This window comes from Thamnophis sirtalis, unplaced genomic scaffold (assembly GCF_051295495.1).
Source record: "Thamnophis sirtalis isolate CommonGarterSnake01/CBP01778 unplaced genomic scaffold, rThaSir2_p1.2 scaffold_3, whole genome shotgun sequence".
NCBI lineage: Eukaryota > Metazoa > Chordata > Lepidosauria > Squamata > Natricidae > Thamnophis > Thamnophis sirtalis.
This window is the reverse complement of record NW_028261383.1, coordinates 141,838,421-141,865,380: the sequence shown is the minus strand read 5'-3', so window position 1 is coordinate 141,865,380 and position 26,960 is coordinate 141,838,421. Positions and strand designations below refer to the sequence as shown.

At 37.2% G+C, this 26,960-nt stretch overlaps 1 protein-coding gene across 4 annotated transcripts in view; it reads left to right on the top strand.

The window, feature by feature from the left end:
* Nucleotides 1-26,960, top strand: part of IKZF4 (IKAROS family zinc finger 4) — a 66,041-nt gene that overhangs the window by 32,716 nt on the left and 6,365 nt on the right. For 3 of the 4 annotated variants that reach the window (XM_014070358.2, XM_014070356.2, XM_014070357.2), the window contains 6 exons: nt 3,740-3,885; nt 9,071-9,175; nt 14,784-15,044; nt 18,504-18,671; nt 25,791-25,940; nt 26,712-26,843. In XM_014070358.2, the coding sequence (XP_013925833.1) occupies nt 14,804-15,044; nt 18,504-18,671; nt 25,791-25,940; nt 26,712-26,843 (691 nt within the window). In that variant the 5' untranslated portion in view covers nt 3,740-3,885; nt 9,071-9,175; nt 14,784-14,803. The remainder of the gene's footprint in view (nt 1-3,739; nt 3,886-9,070; nt 9,176-14,783; nt 15,045-18,503; nt 18,672-25,790; nt 25,941-26,711; nt 26,844-26,960) is intronic. The other variant, XM_014070354.2, reaches the window with a different exon arrangement.

Below are 26,960 nucleotides of genomic sequence, written 5' to 3'. Positions count from 1 at the left end.
CTAACTTGCCTCTACTGATGTGTCATAATCCCCCCCTCCAAACAAAAGACGGAACAAATTTTTATGTCCCCCCCCCCCAAGTCTAGGCCAACCTGAACAGCGGCACTTGAAAGTCTGGGCCTAAAGTCGAGGCCCAGGCCTCGTCTTCAGCCTTAGAGTCATCACTGTCGCTCAAAAAGGCCGCCTCACACTGGATCTGCCGCACACTGCAAAGCTTCAGGTGGTATTCTCTTTCTTTTGGGAGGCCTCTGCAACCTACCTGAGGTCTTTGTTCTTGAAGTAGCTTCAGAGAATGCACTTCCATAGCCTCTATGGCCTTCGAAAAACTGGGTGAATGATATTTTGAGGCTTTGGAGGCCATGGAGAACACACTCCATTCTCCTGCAGCCTTTGTAAGCATCCGAAAATCTCAAAAGGATGGGGTGTGCTTTTGAGAATATTTGCTGTTGGGTGTTGGTGAAGGCCGGACACTGGAGCATCACTGAAAAGCTTGTGGTTTGTCACCTTTGACATGTATGTTATAGAATCACCATCAATGCCCTATAGCTTCCAGTTTTGCCCTATTGAAGTTTATAAAGACAGAGATAGTAGAGTGTTAGTTGTTTTAGTAGTATATTTAGATACCTTAAAACTGAATTATGGAGGAGACAGACTTTCCTCAAAGAAAACCCAATTCAAGAAGTAGTGGCTGGAATTCAATCTCTCACCATCCTGAGGGCAAAGTAATCTGTCTCAAAATGGCGGATGATGTGCTTTCTTGAGCCTACAGACCACTGAAGCTGCACAGTTTAATGAACCATTGAAAATGGACTGAATACCGTATTTAAAATGCATTTACTACTTTGTGACCCTCATGGAAGCATTGCGCAACTTCAGAAGTTCGCTGGTTCATGGCAGGAAAACACCATTTGCCATTTTGAGTTAGATCATGTTGCCAGTCAGCCATTTTAGGCACTGTAATATGTCAGCCATCCGTCATTTTGTAACAGGAGCCCTGTTCATACTTAGGGTCGAGCATTCTTAACCCGGCAATTGCCTGTACTCAGCATTTGGAAATACTCATTTGAAAATGTGGACTAACCATCTAAGTTACTGCAGGCTAGATTTATAATATTCTCCAGCAAAATAGATTTTGGTAGATCTGCTGGAGATAGATCATGGGGACAAAGTTCTAAAAGGCTGTATGTAGGCTATCCAAGCTTTTACTCATTGATTGTTGTAAGAAACTGGAAATATTTTAATTCCTACTGGTTTAATGTGATAAATGCTTGTTTGCTAGATAGGAATTAGTAAACAAATGTGTTTATATAATATTGAATTCTTTAAGAACTACTATTTGCTGTTGCTAAAGGCTTGTGCACACACTGATATTAATGAGTTAGTAAAGAAGTGATGTCTGCCTATTTGGCTTATAATTTGGTTAAACTCAATTACACATGTGCAGTCCAGTATGTTACAAATTATTTGGGGCCCCTTTTCCATTGTTTTCTTCCTGTATTATTTTTGTTACACTACTCTGTCATGTGGGATCAGTAAAGAAAGCTATAATATGTGAGAAGGGAAAAACAAAGGAGGAAATTATTTGACGTATCATTCCCATTCCAAGATGTAAATGTTTGTGGCCTTTCAACTGCACTTTTGCAAAATATGGAAAAAACTTTCAACCAGGCATTTCCACTGGCAAGAAAAAATGTTGAATACTATCTCAACAGGAGTTAAAAAAAAACCCTCCCACTGCTATGGAAATGTATATAAAATAAGTCTGCCTCCCCTAAAAACAAGATCAAGATTTGATGGCAGTATAATGTATTTGCATAATGTTTGTGTTAGATAATTATAGAATAGCAACTATTTGCTGTTGTATTGACATATACTATATTTCAATTGTTTATTTTTTGTCATATTTTTTCAGTTATTTTAAGCACGTTATATTTTATTATGTATGTACGTTTGTGTTTTGTTCCTTTGTTTTTTATTTTTCTCTATTTTAAAAGCAATACTTTTACAAATGCTAGGAATATTTTAAAGATCATTCAAATCATGGCATCTGTCCTGTCACCACTAAAATTTGCAACATCATCCTGGTTCTTAGCATTGGAAGCAGCATATCTTTTCTCCTATCTGTTTGTCTCTTTTCTGGGCCTTCCATTTTCCTTTTAAAAGTTTATAAATTGCAAATTGTATAACCCTCCTCTTTCACATTCTTCCCACGACAAGTATTGTGGGTGACTCATTAAAGAAAAATATTTCCAGGACAAAAATTTCTGGTGTGTCTTCCCCTTCTATTCAAAGAACATTTAAATTAAATGTTAATAAATCCTGTATTAAATATTAGAGCAGACTTCCACTTGTACCATAAGGATTTCCGTTCCTTCTTTCCCATGTAGCTTTTCATATGAGCCAACACCAAACCTCCTCCATGGGTCTTCTAAGCTTCCAATGGGAATAATAAAGACTGGAAAGGATAGAAAATTCAGCCAGTTCTACAACGGGTCTAGAAAAGTTAGAGGATTATTTAAAATTACTTTTTCTGTTTCAAATTCTCCTCACTACTGCTAATAAGAATTTAGGAAGTAAAGGCTTGTTCTGAAATAATTAAAGGTGAATTTTAAATTGATTAAAATCAGCTACTCTAACTGCTTGCTCTGATCCATTTTAAAAAGTATCCCTTATTAATTGGGCAAAAGATCTTTAATGTTATTCCTAATAAAACATAGATTAAAAATAAAGGTAGCAGTTATCATCTCACAAGAGTTAAATGTCTCTTCTCTCATACACAAGAAGAACAAATTCCTTCAAAGAAAATAATGGCTGGTGCATTTTTACATAACTGAAAAAATTAAAATATTTCTTTTAAATTATTTTTAATATGTAAACTGATTACATTTGCATAACACTCGCATGTCATCATTTTTTGGGGGGGCGGAATTGGTCTTTTTAAAAAGATTGGGATAAAATGTAATGTATATTTCCAATTTTAAAAAACCCAAAAACTTTATTTTCAGAAAATTGATAAATTCTCAGTAGAGGTTGCAAAAGGAAACACATCTTTTTTGTGTAGATTTCAGTAGCATAATGGATTTTTCTTAAGACACATCCAGTAAATTTAGGACTATTTTCAAGGTTCTTTTTAAAGGCGGAAGAGTAACTTATCTCCATAAGTACTTCTGACAAAAATAATAGAATTTTCTTAATTTTTTTACTCCACCTATTTGATATTTCCCCTTTCAATTTATAACAGGGAATGTTCTATGTATTTATTTATCCGTTCATTCTCATCATGCACTGCTAGTCTGGCTACTGCTTTGTCATGATAATGAGACCAAAACACAGGGATGTGTTTAAGCCTTACTGGATTACGTCTGAAGAACTACCAATAGATTTTTCCTCAAGTGAAACACTGAGAGACCTTATTTCAGTTTATAGTGTGCTAAAACTCTTAGCTTTTAAAAGTGACACAATCTTTCCTTTACCTCATTCATGACAGTGATGGCAAGCAGATAACTGATTTTTTGGGGGGGGGGGTTGTTGTGGTTACCCTCAGTTAGTCTGGTCAAGATTTTTTTTAAAAAAAACCCTAAGGAATGCTACCCAGAAGCTGATTTAGGAGACAGGACATAAAACGCTGCGGGAAGGAACCTTAGTCTCAGCCCAAGGGGACAGAGATTGCAGCCGTATAGATTCCTGCTTTCACAGTGCTGCTTGACTGTAAAATGACGGCCGTTTCTCTCACTTCCAGGAATCTCTTCTTCCTGGAAGGTGAGTGGCTGAGTTCACCCTACTGCCGAGATGCAGCCACACACACTCACAGCCTGTATTCCACTGCTGTTTCCAAGGAGTTGGCTGTGATAACACTCCAGGGTATCTTCAGCAAGCTAGAATAATGTAAGTTAAACGGGGAGGGTGTCTGTCTGGAATAACTCCATGCTGCTTCTGTTTTTATTTACACTTGGCGCCATGGGGAGTGTTGGTAGAGGGTGTTTTTGATGCCATGCAAAACAGTGGAGGAAGCCAATCACTTTAAGCAGAGAGAAATTGATCTGTAGAATTCCTGATGTCTGTGCAACGAGAACAGTGACAGCTTGGAAATGCATCTGCGGGCTTTTGGATATGGATGAACAAGGAACAACAAAAAGAGCAAGATACAGCCAGTTTCTGTTTATCAAAGGAACTGCTAAGCCTCAGTTAAAGATTCCCATTTTTATCTCCTCCCTTTCCCTCCCCTCCCATCCCTGTGGAGAGTTCGGACCATAATTCACAGTGAATGTTATGGCATGAGGCAGAAAATACCTTGGTTCAAGTAACTTGATGGGATTAGGGAGAACAATTCTTAGTTCAAATTCCGGATAGTTTATGTTGGCTATTTTGCATAATATTATCACTAACTTCTGATTCAAAACATTATTAGGAATATGCCACTATTTCTGGGCACACATAGGTGGAAATGTCCCTCACCTTTCTGTTTAATCCTTTGAGGAATCAAGGTGTTTAGACAATGATTGAGAGATTATCATCTGAGTACGAAAGTCTGAATTCTAGGGAGGAGACAAAATGTTTAAAAATTCATAAATACTTAGTTGTACTAATATGAATCCTGGATTCACCTAACTAATACTATATGTTTCCAGAAAATCCTGGACCATGTTAAATAATGTGAGTGTTAAGAATGCAGATGAAGAAGTAATTACCTGTTTCTCTGTTTAAAGGTTTCACCACTCCAGATTTGAGCTAGTGTTCAAAATATTCAATGGTTTCCAGGAAATGGGCACACTTAAGGGGTACTGGAATGTGCAAAAGTTGTTGAGGAATTTGGTCGTCTTTGGAGTGCAATTTCTGGGTTATCTTGATGGATTATGCTGTCCCAGATGCTTAGCAAGCACCCGCAGGGAGCTTGTCCACATTGTTATCTATATATACATTTATATTATCATCCTCAGTAGTATGTTTAGAAGCCACCAGAATTAATGTAAGGTTTAAAGAAAGCATATTATTAATAGATAAGTGATACATTTGGTATTAAGGTACCTGCTGGTAATGAAGTAATATTTTCTCACTCTACTGTGAATTTTAAAAAAGATTAATCAAGGCCCTTGTATGGAAGCTAGATTTGCAGTTGCAATAGTCTGTCTCTTGTTTAACTACGAACTGAGTTCACATACTATACAAAATAATGTACACTGGGTGACTTTGGGTCTGTCTCAACCTAACCTCCCTCATATGGTAGTTGTAGAAAAAACGGAAAGAGGGAGCTGTTTGTGCTGCCTTCAGCACCCCAACCAGAAGCAAAATCCAGTTTTAAGAGATAACTAAATACAAGAGGGCAAAATAATAAACAATGTCAGAGTTCATACTAGCATGCTGGTAAAGTACATTTTGGCTTCATGTGAGGTATGATCCAAGCCTTTGCTAGAGCATTTCAGGCAGACTAAATATTTTGTCATCAATAAACATTATAGTGCACACAGCATTAGAAGTCAAAAGAGTTACACTAATGTAGTTATGCTAGTATATTAGTTCTTTAGATATAGTTGTTTGAGTTAGAAGAGCATTTATTTAATGCCTAATCTGCAGTTTTGAAATCTAATTATGACACAGTTTAGTCATTTTAATAAGAATGAAGTGTAGATTTTTACACCGCAGTCTACATTTATAGTTTTGGCTAAATGATGTCTGCTTTGCTTTCTCACATCTTATGCAAGAAGCATTTTTCTGTTGTAATCATCTTGATTTCTCCTTCCTTGCTTATCAATTCTGATGCAATGACTCTAGTTTTTCCTAGATGTCAATTTTCTGATTATTGTAACTTAAATCATAATGTGATCCTAATTGTTAGTAAACTAGATTTAGTAATAATTAAATATAAAATTGCTGCCTAAATTAGAATTGCATTAAGACATAGTCTAGAAACTCTGGTTTAAACAAACCACAATAATTTCTAAGTCACACCATTTTAAATTGTGCCCCTTTTCAAATTGCCTTTAAATTAGTCATATCTAATTTCTGCAACTTTGCTTTATAAGAGACAATTTAAGCATCGTATTGCATTTTAGTCATTTAAATTTAATAATATCAGCCTGTGTCACCCCATTCCTCTTCCAATATATTGTTGGCTTCCCAGAGAGGTTGTCATTTATACATTCTTAATCACATGTAGTTAAGGGAAAATAAGGTCAGGAATAATTTTACCCTGCAAAATGCTTTGAAAGTTCAAGGTGACATAGTATATGGTACTGGTTTCTGAAATGTCCAGAACACTCTTGCTGAGTGAACTCCATTACTGGAATCATGCCAAATCTTTTAGATTAGAGATTTTTGGCAGCTAAAACTTAGTGCTGCAAGAGACTGATAAGCTCTGAAATTCCATGAGTGCTGAAAACTTGGCCAAATTTGGGCTGGCTTATAAATGAATGTAGGAGCAGGTTGGATAAAGAGTAATTTTAATGTGTCTCCTTTGTTCTGGGATCAATAAGATTTTCTAATGAATCTCTGTTCTTCAAAAACTTTTTAACTGGTTTCATTGAGAAGTACAGTTATAGCAATGCCTGAAATTTACAGAGGCAATTAATAATGCATGTCTAAGTATCCTGAAAATCATTCCTAAACTGAAATGTTATTATAGAGACCTAAATTGGTAACAGTTGTATACCATCTCACAAAAACTGAAAAAGAAAAAGTCTCATGGTTTGTAAGCATTTATAAATACATATTGAGACAGATAAGCACCCACCTGCAGCAAAATATGAATGCAGTGGAAGAATAAACATATTTAAGGCATTTTAAATAGTACATTTAAGCTCAGTGGCTAAGACGCTGAGCTTGTTGATCAGAAAGGTTGGCAGTTCGGCGGTTTGAATCCCTAGCACCGCATAACGGAGTGAGCTCCCGTTACTTGCCCCAGCTTCTGCCAACTTAGCAGTTCGAAAGCATGTAAAAATGCAAGTGGAAAAATTGGAACCACCTTTGGTGGGAAGGTAACAGCGTTCCGTGCACCTTTGGTGTTTAGTCATGCCAGCCACATGACCACGGAGACGTCTTTGGACAGCACTGGCTCTTCGGCTTTGTAACAGAGATGAGCACCGTCTCCTAGAGTCAGGAGTGATTAGTACATATGTGCGAGTGGAACCTTTACCTAACTAGTACATTAGGATAACTTTTATAGTACTACATTAGGATAACTCCGTTTAAAAAATGGAGATTTTTTAAAAGGAATGATAAGGTCAAGGTAATCCTTGACTTACAGCCATTCATTTAGTGACCATTCAAAATTACAGTGGCACTGAAAATTATCTTATTGCCCATCCTCACACTTACAATCACTGCAGCATCTTCACAGTCATGTGATCAAATTTTGAACACCTTGCAACCAGCATGTATTTACAACAATTGCAGCATCCCAGAGTCATATGATCACCATTTGCAATCTTCCCAACCAGTTACCAATAAGCAAAGTCAGTAGGTGAAGCCAAATTTGTTTAATGACCATATGATTCACTTAACAACTGCAGTTATTCACTTAGTCATGACAAAAAGGTCGTAAAATGGGAGTGACTTTTTAACAACTGCCTTGCCTAACAAAAAGAAATTCTGGTCTCAGTAAGTCGAGGACTACTTGCATTGGACTTTTCAAAATATCAACACTCAGAAGTAGGTTTATAGAAAGAGGATACCTAAAACAATTACAGCATAACTGTATACATTCTCATGAGTATGATCTATATAAAAATTTTGTGACAATTACAGAATGATATTATACTGGCAGTAAATTACAAGCAGGCACAGCTAGGCAAGTATTAAGAGGGTGTGTTCATTGTAAGTTTTCTTTCTTTTTAAATACAAGCACTTTTACATAATATAATGAAGATGTGTAATTGGGAATAAACTAAAAGTTCATTAAGTAAATACAATATCTCTACTGAGAATTTTTCTTTTTAGGGTATTCAGTTAAACAAGAAAAATGACAGCAAGTCAGAAGTATTCTAATAAAGAAATGAATCACGCTTCTAATTCATTATGATGCACAATTTTTAACTGTTGATACATGTACAGTCATTTTTCCAGATTTCCAAATGAGCAGAATATTGACATGAGAATAGCAATAGCAATAGCACTTAGACTTATATGCCGTTTCATAGAGCTTTACAGCCCTCTCTAAGTGGTTTACAGAGTCAGTCAGCATATTGCCCCCAACAACCTGGGTTCTCATTTTACCAACCTGGGAAGGATGGAAGGCTGAGTCAGCCTTGAGCCTGGTGAGATTCGAACTGCCAAATTGCAGGCAGCCAGCAATCAGCAGAAGTAGCCTGCAGTACTGCGTTCTAACCAGTGTGCCAATGAGAAGAAATAAATCCACGCACTAAAAATAAATAAAGAGATTTGATGTAGATGCACCTTCAGATAAACTAACCTGGCATTATAGATTAGGTTCTCTAAAAAGCCAAATGTTTTGAACATTCTGAGGTCCTAGCAATATATAATTGTATGAACATGAATGCACAAAGCCTCATTTCTATATTTGAAAGTTCATATGGAAACTGACGGCTCTCTAATTATTGGTGTGATATATAGATTTTTAAAGGAATCCCAACTGCTGCTGCATATATAGATTACAAGCATTCAGGTACTCTAGAAGAACCATGTTATTTTAACAATGCACATTCAACAGCTCTGAGGATTCCGAACATGTTTGTGAATTCTCAGTCTAATAAACATGAGCATTATAATCTTCACATAATTTATGTGGCTTTACAAATACCTGCTATCTCCTAAACAGTTGCAGATCAGCAATGAGTGATGATCCTCTAATTATGCAAATTAAATTGTATGGCAATACAATATGTGTTGTTTTGATTCTGATAAGCTTGGATTTTGCTTCCTATATTATTCATTAGGAGCAACAGTAGGTAATTTTTCTGTTGCAGGTTGCAAAGGCTATATCCTCTTCAGTTACATAAGGAAAGGCATTTTTTCCTCTACTATCTTGGTCATGGAGGAAATATATTTATTTCTGAGGATATCCTTGCAACAAATTTTCCATATTGACCTCTGCTCCTTTCTTTTTTTCTTGCTAAAGGTAGTGGAGATTCCTCTTTGGAAAAGGAGTTTATCTCCACAATTGTGGGGCCCACAGTGAGCACACCAAACAGCCAACACTCCTCCCCAAGCAGGTCCCTTAGTGGTGAGTACACAATTTTCTGATTCCAGTAGGATATTCTTGAAATGTGTCACCTGATTATGGTCAGAGCAGAGACTTTTGTTTATCTAAAGCAATAATTGTTTTCCTTTTAATGTTATTTGAAAAGGCCTAGATAATGGCCATCAATTTAAAAATATGCTGGCATTTATTTTGCATTAAGAAAAAAAAAAGCACTGGAGGAATCGCAGAGTGGGGCTCTCTGGTTTTTTCTGCAGAAAAAAATAGTAGTTTTATGTCGTATTGGTCTGAAAAATTGAATCATTCCACAATTTTTGTTCTTATGGTCAACCACCAGCAATTCGTAAAGGTAGGAGGTAAAGTTGGATTTTGAGAGTTAGATTTATGTAGTAAGCATTGGATTTAGCCTTTATACCTTTAGCAAACATATTTTCCTGCTAAAATAGCACCTGACATTTGTGAAAATGGCCAATCCTTAGTTGCACATGCATACGGATGCGTCTCTTAGACAGAATGTATATTAAATATATAGAAAATTATTAATCTTAAATTAGTTTGTTTCTATTATTCTGTCTGATAATTATTCTTCGTGTTAGGTGTTTTTATCATTTTTACTTTGAAGCTGAAGAATTTATACAGTTTCCAATACTGAATTGGAAGTACTGCAACATAATTCATTTCCAGCAATTTAGAGCCAGTTCAGAATTTCTTGTAATGCATTCAGGCCCTTGAAGGCTAGTAGTTTTAGTTAATCATTCCATTACTTGTGCAGTGAAACACAAAAGGAATTCTGCCTATGTTTTGCCAAAGCCCCCGAGGATACCTTTCCTTTCTCAGGGAGAAGCTGACTGGTGGTGTTGCATCTAATTTGTCTTGATTCATTGCTGGATAAGCCAACAAACTCATGTCCCAGTGGAGCAGACGTATTGCAGAGCCTGTTTTGCCAGCTTGACCACATACTACTATTCTTCTGTAAGGAAGATTGAAGAACAATAGCTAAGTTATGCAGGAGGGGGAAAATGCATCCAAGGAGACTGGAAAAACATCCAGATTCAGCCAGCAATAGTGTATCTGAGCAGTTCTTGTCCTAGTGAGCAGCCTTGTACTTCACAATTGTGCACAGCAGTGTCAACTTGGGTTGTATCTCCAGGCTGCTGTTTTTGATCAATGAAGCCTTTTTTCCTGTTAAGTCCATTATTTCCCACTCCCCTTCCTATTCTGATACAAGTGCCAGCTTCCAACTATTTTTTTCAATATGGAAAACTTGTTTAATTGATTTCCTATGACACCCAAACATCTTGTTATTTTGCTGTTGATGAAGTTTTTAGAGCGGAAGAGCTGAAGATCCTAGGCCGATATGATGCCTGATATATATTGGCTCATTGCTGCAAGCAAAAGCTGAACCTTGACTTGCAAAGGATTTAAACTGCATCATTACACACACACACACGCGCGCGCGTGCACACACACACACACTGTATTTTTCAGAGTATAGGACACACCTTTTTTCCTCAAAAAAGAGGCTGAAAATCTGGGTGCATCTTGTACACTGAATTTTTTGCCTCTCGAAGCCTCGCCCCCTTCACCAAAATGACCGTGCATAGCCTTATGGAGGCTTTCAGAGAGCTCCTGGGGCTGGGGAGGGCAGAAATGAGCAAACAATGGGCCATTTTTTGCTCAATTTTGCCCCCTACCCTGTCCTCAGGAGCACTCTATAAACCTCTATAAGGCTATGCATGTAATTTTTTTGATAAAAAATAGGCCGGTTTTGCTTGTTTTTTGCCCCCCCCCCAGGAGCACTGTGGAAGCCCCCCCCCCAAGGCTATTCATGCCTTTTTAAAAAAAACAGGTCCATTTTCACAAAAAATGGGCCCAGTTTTTTCAAAATGGGAGGTTTGCAGAGTGCAACCCCCCCCCCCCCTTTTCGGAAAGCTCTTTAACTGATTGATGAGAATTACATTGATCAAGTGCTGTGCCATCAGAAACAAAGTCTTAAGTGCTGCAGATTGTCAGCGATTTCCTTCTCCAGCACATGGATAAATACACCTGGAAACATCTACCTATCTACCTACTCTCCCTACCTACCTACTGTATTTCTCTCTCTCTCTCCCCCTTTATCTACCTATCTACCTACCTACCCTCTCTCTCTCCCTACCTATCTACTGCATTTCTCTCTCTCCCCATCTACCTACGTACCTACCTACCTACTCTCTCTCTCCCTATCTATCTACTGTATTTCTCTCTATATATTTCTCTATATATATCCCTCTACCTATCAACCTACCTACTCTCGCTCTCTCTCCCTACCTACTGTATTTCTCTATCTCTATTTCTCTCTCTATCCCTCTCCCTACCTATCTACCTACCTACACACACACACACACACACTCTACCTACTTACTGTATTTCTCTATCTCTCTATTTCTCTCTCTCTATCCCTTTATCTATCTTACTATGTAACTACTCTCTCACTCTCTCCTTACCTACCTACTGTATTTCTCTCTCTTTCTCTCCCTTTCTATCCCTCTATCTACCTACCTTTTTTAAAAAAATTGCCTCTTCAAAATCTTGGTGCGTCTTATACTCCAGTGTGTCTTATGCTCCGAAAAATACTATATACATTGGGGGAGGGGGGAAGAGAAGAGGGAGAGAAAAAGAGAACAAAGTCTCCCAACAATCTTATTTTCTGGAACCAAGGAAAACTCCTCAATAACTGAAATGGATGGCATATTATTAGCACATTCCTATTTTATCCAAGGAAATAACCACACCTGCTAAGGGATGAAATTCAGCAGGTTCTGACAGGTTCTGGAGAACTGGTAGCGGAAAGTTTGACTAGTTCAGAGAACCAGCAAATACCACCTCTGGTTGGCCCCAGAGTGGGGTGGGAATGGAGATTTTGCAATATCCTTCCCCCAGGAGTGGGGAGGGAATAGGGATTTTGTAGTATCCTTCCCTTGGAGTGGGTGGGAGATTTTGCAGTATCCTTCCCCTGTCACGCCCATCAAGCCATGCCCACAGAACCAGTAGTAAAAAAAAATGAATTTCACCACTGGCTCTGCTCAACATTTTAGTTGTGTACCACCCAGTTGTAAGCCATATTTGTAAAGAGATTTCTTAGGCTATTGAGTATGTCCTTATACAAACAGGGGAGCAATAAAGTCTGTTGAGTTCCCTATTGCTATTAATACTAGATATGGATGTGTTCACCATTGGCCTGTCTCTGTATAGATAGAAGGTTGTCACTTTGGAAAGCCATTAAATCCCATTATATTAAATCTTATTGATTCCCAGTATTTCCTCAGCACAAAATTGGTCTGTGTGGCACTAAAAAACACAATTGATTCTCCTCCAGCTTCCTTCAAATGTGCTGAACTGCAATTTCCATAATCCCCAATCAACATGATCAGTGGGTCAGCTTATTGTAGATATGGCTCTCCAGGAAACTAACGAGCCATGATCTGAGTCACTGTTTACTCCTTCTCATCATGCCACATAAAAGAATCTATATTTGTCCAATTCTTTTAGAAGTATTTTAAAGGAGTGAAAAATGTAGAGACTCAGGTTTATTGGACATAAAGGCATAGTTCCCATGTGCAGCCTTTTAATTAATGCCAAGATAGTCTTGAGTACATACAGAGACAAATTCTATAAGTAGGCTGCTCTCATTGTCTATAAGTACTATCTGTGTATGGCCATCAATACACTTGCGCCTTTTTTTTCTTCAATTCACATGATAAGCTACAACAGGAGCTGGGGGGAAGATGTGCTGGCAGTGACCTACATTCCTAACTGTTATAATGCTCTGTGGAATGCCACAAATCAAGTAGCTTTTAGGAAAATACATCACAATTAGATGGTAATAGCCACCTTTATTTTAGAGGCTATCTTACAGTGCCTGTGAGTTTTCCAATAACATATAAGAGTAAAAATGCTATCTTTGGAATCAAACTAGACATAGCTGCTGTAGCAGTACGTTCACATGTCTGAATGAAGTCAACTATTTCCTATCTGAATAGAAAAATAACTAAACCTCTGTCTTCTTATAGTGCTAAGTAACATTGTTCTAGGCAGTTGTTTTCAGCCTCATACAAGACCTTGTTCAAAAGACCTTGAGCCACAGCAAGGCAGTAAGGGGAGGTTTATACAGCATCCTTTTTTATTATTATAAGAAGCTTCACTTCCATTTTTAAGTGAACAGGTCAGACATATCTGATTGCATTTTCACACAGGTGGAGGAAAAGTTCTTGTCTGAAACCCTATTGAGCTACTGCATCTCATCATTGGCAGCTCTGAACTGTATGATCATTGATCTAACAATTTAAGGCTTTTTACAATCCTAAACAAGCTTCCCCATTGCATCTAGTCTGATCCTTGTTTTTGCTACCTTCCACTGCCCCAGAATGCTGTGTAGAAGAGAATGCATGGATCAGAAGATGATGTGAATATTATATTTAATATTTACAAAGGAATAACTGTGAAATGGAACAATTATATATCATAGAGACAAGGAATCCGAATTTTTCATACTGCAATTTGGGAAGCTGTACTGCGATGCAGTCCCCAGCCGAAATGCCCTTTGATTCCTAAGGTGCAAAGTCCCACCTAATGTACCAGATTCCTTCAATCTGTCCCCATTAGAAAAGCATCTATCTTCAGTGTTTCAGAATGCAGCTTTCCCCTCCCTGGTTACAGTGAGTCCTGCCACATTGCTATTTCGCTGGTAGGAAAAATTGTGTAGAACTTTAATGATCTCTGAGGATGTTTCTTAGCTGATAGACTTTGTGTCTAAAGCTTTCTTTTTCTGTTCTGAGAACTTTCCAGCATTGTAGCTACATGTCCACTTTCTTTAATTCATGAAAGGCAAAGAATAGTTGTATGTAAATGATACATGTGAAATGCTTCACATTCATTTAACAGCTGATCAAATATGCAACAAATTCCGGAATCCTTTATTAAGAGATAGTGTTTGTTATCTTATTTGGTTTTCCTGCTTTTAAATATGTAATATATTTTATCTCTTGAAAACATTCCTTGGACTTCGTTTGATGACTAAGATCATAAGCACAGTCATGGTTTTACTTAGCAACTGTTTTATTTAGTGATCGAGTTGATGATCCTAATTGTGGTTACTAAACAAGGACTTTCTGTAATATCCTTAATAGCTTAAACAGCAAGGGCCTTTATGTCACCAAAAATAAATAATTTTATTATGGCATCAGATTTTTTACATATATCTCCTTCATTAGATACATGTAGATACATAGAGAGGATCTCCACTGGAAGAGGAAACTACTGTTCCTCCTTTCTTATATCAAATCCTAATTTAGTTGTAAATAGTGCAATTTAACCTTTCTTAGATTCATGGTCTTGAATTTCATAATTGAAAAGTTCTAATATTATGAAAAAAGGGAAAAAAGCATTATTTCTCCATAGTATACATTATATTAAAATTGTTTTTTAATCCAGTCTTAAATGCCAAAGTTCCTTTAGTAATTTTTAATTTTTGCTCATTATCAAAGGTTTCATCATCCAGATCCCTTAGGGTGTTTTTTAAATGCTTACTATTTGCAAGTATTTAATACTATACATTTAATAAAAAAATGTTTGGGTTCTTTTTTTACCCCCACAGCAAATTCTATCAAGGTGGAAATGTACAGTGATGAAGAATCTAGCCGGCTGCTGTCCCATGATGACCGGCTCCTTGAAAAAGAGGACAGCGTGATTGTAGAGGATTCCCTCTCTGAGCCCCTTGGTTACTGTGATGGGTCAGGACAGGAACCGCATTCCCCTGGCGGCATACGGCTACCCAATGGCAAACTGAAATGTGATATCTGTGGAATGGTGTGCATTGGCCCAAATGTACTGATGGTGCACAAACGCAGTCACACTGGTGAGCAGACTTCTAGGAAGTGTGAGCAGTAAAGGCTGGTGCTTATGCTTGTCCTGTGCATAGTTCTTTAACGTTAAATAATCTCAGAGACGCTGCTAGTCCTACTCAGGCCTTCTAAGGTGCCTCTGTATTGAGTTGCCAGGGACTGAAGCAACTCAATAACTAATCTTGTAGTTATGAACTATGGCCCTTTCCTTTGACAAACCTAAGACCTGTTGATGAGTTCATTATTAGAATAGGATTTGAACTGGGAAATCTGTTGGTTCATACTCTTTGCCTCTGAATGGTAGCTGTTAATAGAAGTCATGAACAGTTTGTATCCTTCATTATAATTTCATATGGCCTTTGAGTTAATTTTAAATCACTATTGTGGTTTACATTTATCCCAAGTATAGAAATCCTTTAGAATTACCTATAATCCTACAATATTATGACCTACAGTGAAGTCAGAGCTTCATTTAAGTTCTAGTAATAGATAAAAAGAATTGGATTTTAGAAGCAACCAGAACACTGTTCTGTGCCATATCTTTATTGGAAACCTTCAGTCAATATTCATTATTTTTGGGGAAAGTATGGGAAGTCCAGGTAAGTCAGGTCTCTTAATAGAGTTCAGGTGAGTCAGATGTTCCAATCAGAAAATGATCAGGTACGAGTTGAAGGACCCTTCCCTTCAAAGAACACACTTTGTTACCACCATCAAAAGTATATTTTTGAACCATAAGAATTTTCAGTACTCATGAATCTTGTAAGGGCTACAACACTAGTGACAAAGATTTTGCTCTCGAGGAATCTACAGTCAGGCAGTTAATATACAAATAAATAAAATACAACACATTTGTTGTTATTCTTTAGAGCAGTCGCCCCAACAAAAACAGCTCAAGATCAAGGTGTATTGTAATCCTGGGGATTATAAAGACTCCTAATGTCATGGCAAAGGATCTTCAGGCCACTCTTGCAATGTCTGTCGACAGTGTTCACAAATCTACCATTAAAAAAACAACAACACTGTTCCCCAGAAAGCACACTGTTGCTCAGATCATCTTAATGATCCAGCAGGCCACTGGCTTAATGTTTTGTTAATTGATAAGAATTAGTGAAATTTTCTGACATTAATGAGAAACATTATGTTTGGAGGAAACAAAGTGTTGGACTGTCACAAAAAGAACATCCCAACCATGAGGCATAGTGGTGGAAATATCATCTTGCAACCTCAGAAGCCAGGTGGCTCACAAGCAATACTTTAACAATGGATGTTGGCTTATACTAGCAAATTTAATAGGTGATTGTCAGCATACCCACCCATGAGTCCAAATCAATGTGGGTCATACAGTACAACAGCAGTCTAATCATATAAAATAATCTATAATAGAATGGCTGAAACAGAAGAAATTTCCTGTTTTCAAATGGTCAAGTCAAATCCCTAAATTTAACTTAATTGAAATGTGGCAAAACCTAGAGTGGGCAGTTCATGCAGGGTAGGTTCCAAAGGTTTGAAGTCAAACTGAACCAAAGTACTTCCAAAACAATGTTTGGATCAGCAACATTAAATCAATTTCCACAGTTTGGAAAAAGGAAATGTATATTTTTGGCACTATAAAATGCTCTGGACCATAAGACCCACCTAGCTTTTGGGGAGGGAAAAAAAATCTGCCTCTGCCTCCCAGCAATTTGCCTCCTTGCAGCAAACAGCAAACAGCCTGATCAGCTTCAGCACAGCCTGATTTAGCACAAGCAGCTGATTGGCAGTTGGATCAGCCTCTCGGAATACCACCAAATAGCTGTTCCAGGCTGCGGGAATAACCACCGCCCATCACTGCCGCCGCACATCCAATTTTCAACCTCTACGTGCCCCATTTTCGGCCTCTGTGCATCCTGTTTTTGGCCCGTTCCAGGTGGCGGGGGATCACCATCACCAGCAGTGCCATTCAGAGGCAATAGGCAGCGGTAATCCCTGCAGCCTGGAACAGTTAATCGGCAGTATTCCGGAAGGCTGATCCAACCGCCAATCAGCTGCTCATGCTAAATCAGGCTGTGTTGAAGCTGATCAGGCTGTTTGCTGCAAGGAGGCAAATTGCTGGGAGGCAGAGCCGAAGGGTGGGGGCCAGTGGGTGGGCAGGGCTTCACCAACATTCACTCTATAAGACCCACAGACATTTCCACCTACTTTTTTGGGGCGCAAAAGTATGTCATAGACCAAAAAATACGGTATTCAAGTCAGTTACAGTAGTCCTTGACTTATAACCATCTGTTTAGTGACCTTTCAAAGTTAAACAGCACTGAAAAAAGTGACTTACAACTGTCTTTTAGACTTATGACTGTTGCACCATCCCCATAATCACATGATCAAAATTTAGATACTTGGCAACTGGCATGTGTTTGTGAGAATTGCAGTTTCCCACTATCATGTGAACACTTTTACGTCTATCTGATGGGTAAGGTCAATGGGGAAGCAAGATTCAATAACAACCAAGTTGTCTTTGACAATTCTAAAACATTTGACCAAATCATTACAAATCCTTTTCTTTGCCACTTATCAAAAATAAAAGGCTTGAGGGAATCAAACATTGGGAAACACAAATGTTTGCTAAAAATCAGAGATTTATTCTAGGCTTTTTCACTCTGCATGTTTAGAAAGTCTACAGTTCTTGATGTCTTGATAGATTCCAAATGTTGAGATCGCTGAGCAAAATATTAATTTTGATACTCAACAAAATAAAAAATTTAATCTTATTTTAACATTAAAGAAAACTGCATTTTCCCCAGTTTATAGGATTTTCACTCATTATTTCAAATGTTGTATAAATGATATCAATTTCATTAAATTATTACAGTGTCTTAAAAATGGATTACTGATTTAAGAGTCTCAGTTGATTGCTCCAAAGTATTTTACAGATGTGGAACCAGAAGCAGCAATAATATAAGCACCAAATAGTCCAAACAACAAATGCTTGAGTTGAATGTATTGCCAAAAAATGCTCTGAGGTAAATCTTCCTAGGTTCTAAGCTCTGCAAATGTTTGTATCAAAGAACAGATTTGGTTTATGGGGACAATATGATGAGAGGCTCTGTTTTTGTCTCCAAAAGGAATTCACTGTCTATTTTGTAATAGAGTTATTCCAATATACAAGCTTTATAATGTTTTTTTTTAGGTTGAATAGGTTAACACAATGATGAAAAGTCTTTGGTACACTTTTTTTCTTGCCAGCAGTACAGAAATGTTTTTCATTGCCCTTTTCTGAGACTTCTTTTTCAACTTTCTAATCTAACCTACAGTCCTGAAATTCCTAATCCTGTAGTTTCTTATTCAAAAATTAATCAGGCCTGACCATGCTGAGCTGCTGAACCTAGGCTAGTGCTAAAAGGATGAGAGGGAAAATTACATATATAAAATAGCCTCAGCAAGACCAAGGAGCCAGGCAAGCTTCTCTGATTACATGCTTATGATATCCCTCCTTCTAGGTGAGAGACCATTCCATTGCAATCAGTGCGGTGCCTCCTTCACCCAAAAGGGCAACCTCTTGCGCCACATCAAACTGCATTCAGGTGAGAAGCCCTTCAAATGCCCTTTCTGCAACTATGCTTGCCGGAGAAGAGATGCACTCACCGGTCACCTCCGCACACACTCAGGTAAATATCCAACATTTCTCTCAGAATGGGCCAACTCACTGTGGCCAATTTGCCATGGGCAACTCTACATGGGACAACTCACTGCAGGTCAATTTAGCAATTCAATTTAATTATTTAAAATAAATAACATTATTTTAACTTCACATTCACATTTCATTTTGTCCCTCCTTTTGCATCATTTAATGATTCTATTCCACCATTTCTTTAATATTAGTGTAACTCTTGTCCCATAGCAGGTTGGCTGTGGCAAATTGTTATAGACACCATTTCTCTTGGGCCATGGTTTGTAGAATATCTTGTTAGACTGGGAGACTGGTTTCTTGCTCTGTTGCCAGTGCCCAACCACTGCCAATGTTACTTGATATTAAAGTTAAAGAAAGTCTTATTGCCCTCTGCCAGTCTTCTTTTCTGTTCTAATTTTGGCTCTGTGCCTCCAGTGCTTCCTTTTGAATTTGATACCTTTCTCACTCACATATGCTGTTTACATACATATCTAACACTGCCTTCCAAGAACTCATTGTAATGTAGATAGACTCTCAAATCCAGTAGTGGCTATGCTCAGTCTTACTTAACATACAAGATATGAGTACATTAACCAAATCTTATTTTAAGGAAAGTAGTGAAAAACAGTGAAAATCTCTTCTATGCCATAATAACTGACAAATTGATGATGACGATGACGATGACAAAGTTTTTCCAAATCACAGTCCACTTCATGAAATGCATACCATAAAGTTACTGAGATCCACAGAAGCTCATATAGTAATTAATTGTTAGCCTTCGGTGTCCTACATTTTTGTTTTTTAGTAGTAACAAATTTCCATGGCTAACTCTGGAAACCTGTTAAAAATGGCTATCATAATCCCATGATGTGTTGGATTTATATTTCTTTGTCCAATAGATAAATGTGAGATATTGTCCTTGAATAAAATAAAAAAAATGTATTGATTGTTGACATGGGAATGAGTGGAAGGCTTCACAAAGATCTTCTCAAATATGTCATTTTATGTTGTTTTTAGTATAATAACAGCTAGATTATTTTTTGTAAAGAGTGAAATCTGTTCATCTATCAAGTTCTTATTGTTTTTTCTTTTCCTTGGTTTCTGTGGATTCTGGATTGTGTTGAGGCTTTTTTAACTTCATAAGTGTTTTTATGTATCTGTAATACTTGTCACTTCATTTCAAGTGTCAGATTGGATAAATGATTGTTAGATTTGTCATTATTATGACAGTTTCTTTAGTTCCACAGATCCATCTAATGATTTCGTATCTAGACAAATTATCTGTTGTAAGACAGAAAGCATTTGAGCTGCCCAGACCTATTCTTTGTGGAAGAACAATGTCCCTGTTGCAGAGGACCTTTCAGAATTGGTCCAATAAAAAATAACTGAACTTTGTCCTATTCACAGAAACAACATCTTGAGTGCTTTTCTCTATTATATTAGAATTTTATAGAATAAAATTAGGTATGTTCCAGTCTCCCTACTGTATTATCTTAATATGAGTAAGCTACTTGACACGTTCCAGAAATGTTTAATTATATCTCTTGATAATTGTCCATATTTGCTGCTGCTGCAAGAGATCAAAGATCCTGAAAGGCATTATTAAGTTGCCTACCTTTGGCAATCATGCTTTGTGGTTTCATATGAATAATATTAATGGGACACATTATATTGCTCCTATGCCCTTTCTTAATATTTTAGTAAAATTCACAGTATCAGTTTCACTTGGAGTCTTAGTTATTCTTATGTTCTACTTCTTATCATTGTGAAATGACCTAGTTTCAATAAATTTAAAGGTATAAGAATTTTCCATGAATGGCTAATATGATTCACAGAAATTCACATTTCTGAACTGGGATAGGAGTACAGTCATCCACCTTATTGTTAAAGCTAAGCTATAATTGTTTAAAATTTAGACCTGGTTATGTAGGAGGGATATTATCTGTCGCCAGTATCTTGTATCTTAAAAGTGAATATAGTTAAATCAGTATCCCATCTTCAGAACAAAGCTTGCTCACTTATTGGAGAGACTAGCTGGGATTGGAGGACTACATTAAATTGCTTTGAATAGTGGTTATTTACAAGAAAATTAATGTAGCAGAATTATATCATTTAACATGGTTGAGAGCATAATCCCTGTACAGCAATTTGTGATTTTGCTGTCAACTTCTCCACTGATTCTGCTTGTCAGAACCCAACTGTAAAACACACAAATGGGAATCACATTACCCTGGGACACTGCACAGTCATAAATGCCTACCAGTTGCAAAACACCCAAATCTGGATCATGGGACCATGGGGATACTGTGTGGAGCCTGGTCATAAAGTTACTTTCTAAGCACCTTCGTAACTTTGAATGGTCCCTAAATGGGACAGAACGTCTTTGTAATATACAGGGTAATTACCGGTAGACCTAGCTTAAACACTCATTCAGTGATTGTTCAACCTTATCGTAGTGTTGCTAAACAAATGATACTTACAACCAGTCTTCATACTTGCAGCCATCATGGTGTCCCTGTGGTTACATGATTACAATCCAAGTGCTCTGTGACTAGCTCGCAATTACAACATTGCAGTGTCCTGCAATGATTCATGATCACCATTTGCAACCTTCACTGCAGGCTTCCAGAAAGCAAACTCAATGAGGAAGCTGGCAGGATGTTGCAAATGATGACCATGTGATTCATAGGATGCATTTAACAATGGCAACTAGAAGTGCTGGAACTGCTGTTGCTAAGTGTCACAGTCACATGACCTTGGGCGTTATGACCACATTGCTTTATTGACACAAATTCCAGTTCCAGTTACTGTTGTTAACCAAGTAAACTGAAAGTTGGCAGGTGTGCATATACATTTCTCAGATAATTTATCTGAATAGATATGTTGATACACAAACCCCAGTAATACTTTTTGAAGTGTCAAAGGAGGAGGAATTCTATTCATAATTTTTCTTTTTCCTTCTAGAGTTATTTCCAAATGAGGCTTACTGGGTCTTATCTAGCTCTATTGAAAAAGAAAAGAAACTAGCTAACCATCTAATCTAGTCAGTGACCAACTATGGGGAAGTCTATGGCAAGCAAGAAAGCAATAGTGGATTTTCAGTTGTACTCTTCAACAACAGATAGTGAGAAATACTGTATATGGTTTGTGATGTTGTATTAATATCTAGTCATTGGGACCAGAAATTCTGATAACCTTATTCTCCATGAATGTCTGAGCTCCTTTTAAAGATATGAGTACATTTTTGGTAACAAATTCCATATTAAAGTACTGTGTGGGGTACTGTTATTCCTTTTACTATATTTGTCTAATATGATGCCCAACAGAAATATTTCTAGTTTTAAATCTAAATGTTTCTTTATCATTTTTTCCTAGCCAGGTGTATAATTTTAGTCCAGCATTTCTTTGCTTTCGGACATGTCCACCACATGTGGTAATACAAGCCCGGGGTTTGATTGCACTTCCAACACTTGGTAGACATATTCTGAAGCATTCTAGCTAATCTTGCTGGGGGGAAGTGCCATCTATAAAACATTTTGCATAAGTTTTCTATATAGATAGATGTTATGCAGTGGATGTTGTCAATTTGTAGTTTCCGTCCTTTTCTTTTTTTGAATTTTTTTTATTTTAATTAAAAACACAAAAAAAGAATCATCCTTCATTGCATCTTGTAGAAAGCATGTTGATTGGTTACAGATAACTTTCGTGCATTTCTTCCACAGTCATTATTTATAGTTCATATTAGATTATGCACTTTAAATCAAAAATCTTTGTATATCTTACTATCAATGTACCACCATTCTCATTTGACTACAATTATTTGAACATGCTTTTACCTCAAATCATTCATACTTAAAGACACAACCACATAATGGCATTCATTAGCTATGTCAAAAATAGTTTCTGTACCACAACTTTTGCCATTTGTCCAATTCTATAGAATACCCAACATTTTTAGCCCATGCTATCATGGTTTATACAAACACATACATACACACACAGACACACACAAACACACACAATCAAGTATTTTGTTCTGTTTTCCAGGTTGTTTTTCTAGTCATCAAAACCCCAAATCATAATTGCATTTTCTTTCCATTTCATGCAAAAAATCTAAAAGGGGTTTCCAGTCAATCATAAATGTAGGTATTGTTTTTTTTCTTTGATCAAAGATGTTACTTTAGCCATCTCCAGAAGTTCCATCATCATCACCAATCATACTCTGTTGTAGATAGTTTTGAATCTTTCCATTTTTGACCATACAAGTCTCACTACAGTTGTCATACATTAAAAAAGTGCCATGACTTTTTTTCTAGTTGCCTGTCCATTCGTTCTAAAAGAAAAGTCTCTGGTTTCAGTTGCACTTTAACTTTTAAAATTGTGTTGCACATTTCATTGATCATTCTATCCAGACCATCACTACTACCTCATATTCCCTTGCCTGGTAATCATCACAAGCTCAGGAACTTTCAGTCTATATGGGAAGGTTCTTAGGATTTGTTGTTGTTGTTGTTGCCATAATAGACATATCTTGCTTACACTGAGTTGCCATTCCTATTTTGATGCTTACTCCCTAGTTTCAACAGATAACTTGGAAGCTACATTTTTCACTGAATCCCTTTAAATCAGTGGGTATCATCAAATTTACCCTTACTGCTTATATTTCACTTCCAGTTATTTATGTCTATATTAGAAAAGACCACTACAATCACCAGGAAGATGATATTTAATTCCTGGCAATCTCTTGAGTTTTAGTAATTTAACCCATGACATTGAAAGAGCATGTTTTGATAAATCACCAGTTATATCCTGGAAGTCATGATCTATTCATTGGGAAATTCAGCTTTAATAGAAGAGCCATTGCTTATAGTGTTTATAGTACTACTTTGTTAAAAAAAAGTACAAAGTACTAGTTATTCCTATATATGAAGTTGCAATCTGTTCAAACTATTGATTTATAGCATGCTCACCAATAGTACTTCTGCAGTTTGACTCTCTAGTGAAACAGTGCTTTCTTTTCCCATCCTTTATTGCATCACTGCATTTTTTGTCACTAAACTTCTAGGTGTCAAAACAAAATAGTCAGTTATAAATATGAGAAATAAAACATTAGAACTGGAATAGTTAGTATATAAAAATAATAATAAAATCATACATCAGCAGGTTATTAATGGAGAAAATAGTGGAAGGGGGGATAGCAGAATCCTTATCACTGTTTGGGGTTGCGCAACTGTTAAAATAGCTTGTCCACCTGGGGGGAGATAAGACAGGAATAATCTATCATCTCTCTTCCCATCCACTCTATAACATGATATACTGTCCTCGAATGAGGCAGTTCCTTTTATCTATAAAGATCTGCCTACAAAACAAAAGTGGGAATTTATAACCCAGATCAACACATTTCATCATTTAGAACTAGGTCCAATCAAGATCGATAGACAGGGGTTTTCTCCTCTGTGATCATCTTATTTCAAAAACATTCCTTTTTGTTCTCTCTGTAGCTTAGTAAATATATGGGCTGGCTATTTGCATTTTACCAGTTTTTCTACAAATTCAATTCCTAAAGAAATGTCATAGCTGTCATAGACTTTCTCTGTTCATTGCATCTTTCTTAAAGTAAGCTGGGAAATTGTATTTCCTGTTTCAATATTTTATTATTTGTTCCAGAAACTAGACCCTAAGAATTTATTTGAATATCAAAATCAAGAATGGGTAGGTTAGAATAACTTCATATGTTGTTTACATTGAATCAGCTTCATCTTAGATGAAGTTTAGGAGGGGGAATTCACCCCCAATAAATAAATAACAAACACTTAAGTAAATACACTGCTTAAAAGTTACGGTACTTACACAGACTTCCTTCTCTTCCTCCTACTAGAAGTACCAATTGCATAGAACCATTAGAAGTGTTCTGATATTGTTATGGAAAAATGGTTATTACAATATTTCTCATGGGAGAGATTGGAACTGAAGTCTTGTGTTGCTCTCAAAAAGCTGGGGCGGGACGGACCCTACCTCCTTCTTTGTAAGGAATAAAACTGGCAAGACAGGAACTAAAGGTTTCCAGGCCAGAGAAAACCAGAATATCAGCTAATATCAAGAGCTTTTCAAGGTCCTAAAGAGATCATCCAAAGATCAGCTAGAATGGAAATGTAGAATTAAAAAGCCTAAAATTGAAAGTCTGAAACACAATCCTACATATAAAGCATATTGGCTTCTGTATTTGACAGTGTGCCTATGGTTTTAGAATTGTCAGCATTACAGAGTCAATTTTGCCGGGTAGTTTCTTATGAAAAAATAAGTGTCTGGCGAACCCAGATTCACAACTTCATACTCACCCAATATTCACTTTGTTCTTGCAAGGACCATGCAAGAAAAATCCATGCTATTTTTATTATGCAAATGGGAAACGAAGTATAACTCTCCAAGTATATATGAGACAAAAACACAACACCTAAACTTCCTGAAATTAGTATAGTGCTTTGTTTAGATGGGAAAACAGAACTTTAAAACTGAAATTTCAGTAAGCAGGCATTATCTGTTGTTTAACTATCTTCTTCAAGAAATAGTGCCTAAGAGTGAACCCATACCTTTATTCCGGAACATATTACACCTGCACAAAATGTTCCTAGCTGGTTGATTTGTTTATCAAAACTTATGTAGCTCAGTCAAACGTGTGATATAAACAGCTCTCCAACTAATAACTGAGATTCCTTCAGAAGTTGTGGTTCTGAAGAAGTTCCTTCATAGCTGTTATTGCCTTCAGAAGTTGTGGCTGCTTCATCATTAGACGCCTTTAAGAAGAGACTGGACAACCACCTGTCTGAAATGGTATAGGTAGACTGTCTCCTGATTAAGCAGAGGGTTGGATTAAAAGACCTCCAAGGTCCCTTCCAACTCTGTTGTTCTGATTCTTTTCATTCTGTGTCTGTACCAGGTATTAGGAACATTACTGTGAGAAGTTATACTGATAGGGTACAGCAGGTTTATATTATATACCTGTGGTCACAAGCAAGCTGTCCACACTTCCCAATTCTGCCTGATCCAAAGTTTACTGTGATAGTTCAGAAATATAACTTGTATTATAGGGCTTCTTTTGTTTCTGTTCTCTTTTTAGTCTCTTCCCCCACAGTTGGCAAGCCCTACAAATGCAACTATTGTGGTCGCAGCTACAAGCAGCAAAGCACGTTGGAAGAGCACAAGGAACGCTGTCACAACTACCTGCAAAGTCTTAACACTGAACCACAGTTGCTGGCTGGCCAGCAAGGTAAGCCTGCTGCTAGGCTAAAACAGAGACAAACCTAAGGAGAATGTCATTGGTTATTATCTACCAAGGATTGTCTTCATTTGGAAATTTTTGCCAATGTTAAAAAAAACTGGGAGGATCATTGAGGATGGCACAGGCTACTTATAGAGACCAGCTCTATAGCTCAATCTTCCCACACTGAGCTTTGAGTTATTGCTGCTCCTATGCCCAGGTAGCATAGCTATCTGTACAGATCACTGAGAATGATTGCTAAATGAGGCAGTTACTAAACAAGGACACTTGCATGTTAATTGTGAATTTTGAAATTTGGAGGTCTATCACATCTGGAAGCTATCAGTTTGAAAATAACTGGTCCTAGTTGATACAGCACCCCTTTTCCAAATGTCTTTTATAGTCACTGCAGCTTCATTAATATTTTTTATATCAGGACTAAGATTCTCGTTTCTAGGACAGATGGAAACTAGTTTTAATGGCCAAACATGCAGGATGGGAGACAGGAGAGATGCTAGTAGATAAACACCATGAAGCAGGAGAACAGAAGCTAAATGGGATAATTACAGATGTAGACAACAGGCTCTAATAGAATTGATTCAAGTTAGCACTGGCTGCCAGTTGTAACCTTATGTGTTTTGCTGTGATATTGTTTTCCTCCAATAAATTAGTTATCAGTATGATTCATGTATGGCCATAATCTTGCACAGACACTTTAAAAAAGGAATATAGGGTAGAATTAATTTGAACAACCAAAAATGAAATCAATTTTATTACCAGGTGACGAGATGAGAGACTTGGAGATGGTGCCGGACTCCATGCTTCATTCCTCAGCAGATCGGCCGGCCTTTATTGACCGACTAGCAAACAGCATCACCAAACGAAAACGCTCCACACCTCAGAAATTTATAGGTAAGGTGCATTTCAAGCATTTCTGGATAAAGGGATGATGTTCTTGTGAACCAAGAGTTGTTGGATTACAGTTCAGGATGTCTTGGCTGCTTCTCCCTGGACTAAAGAAGTCCCATC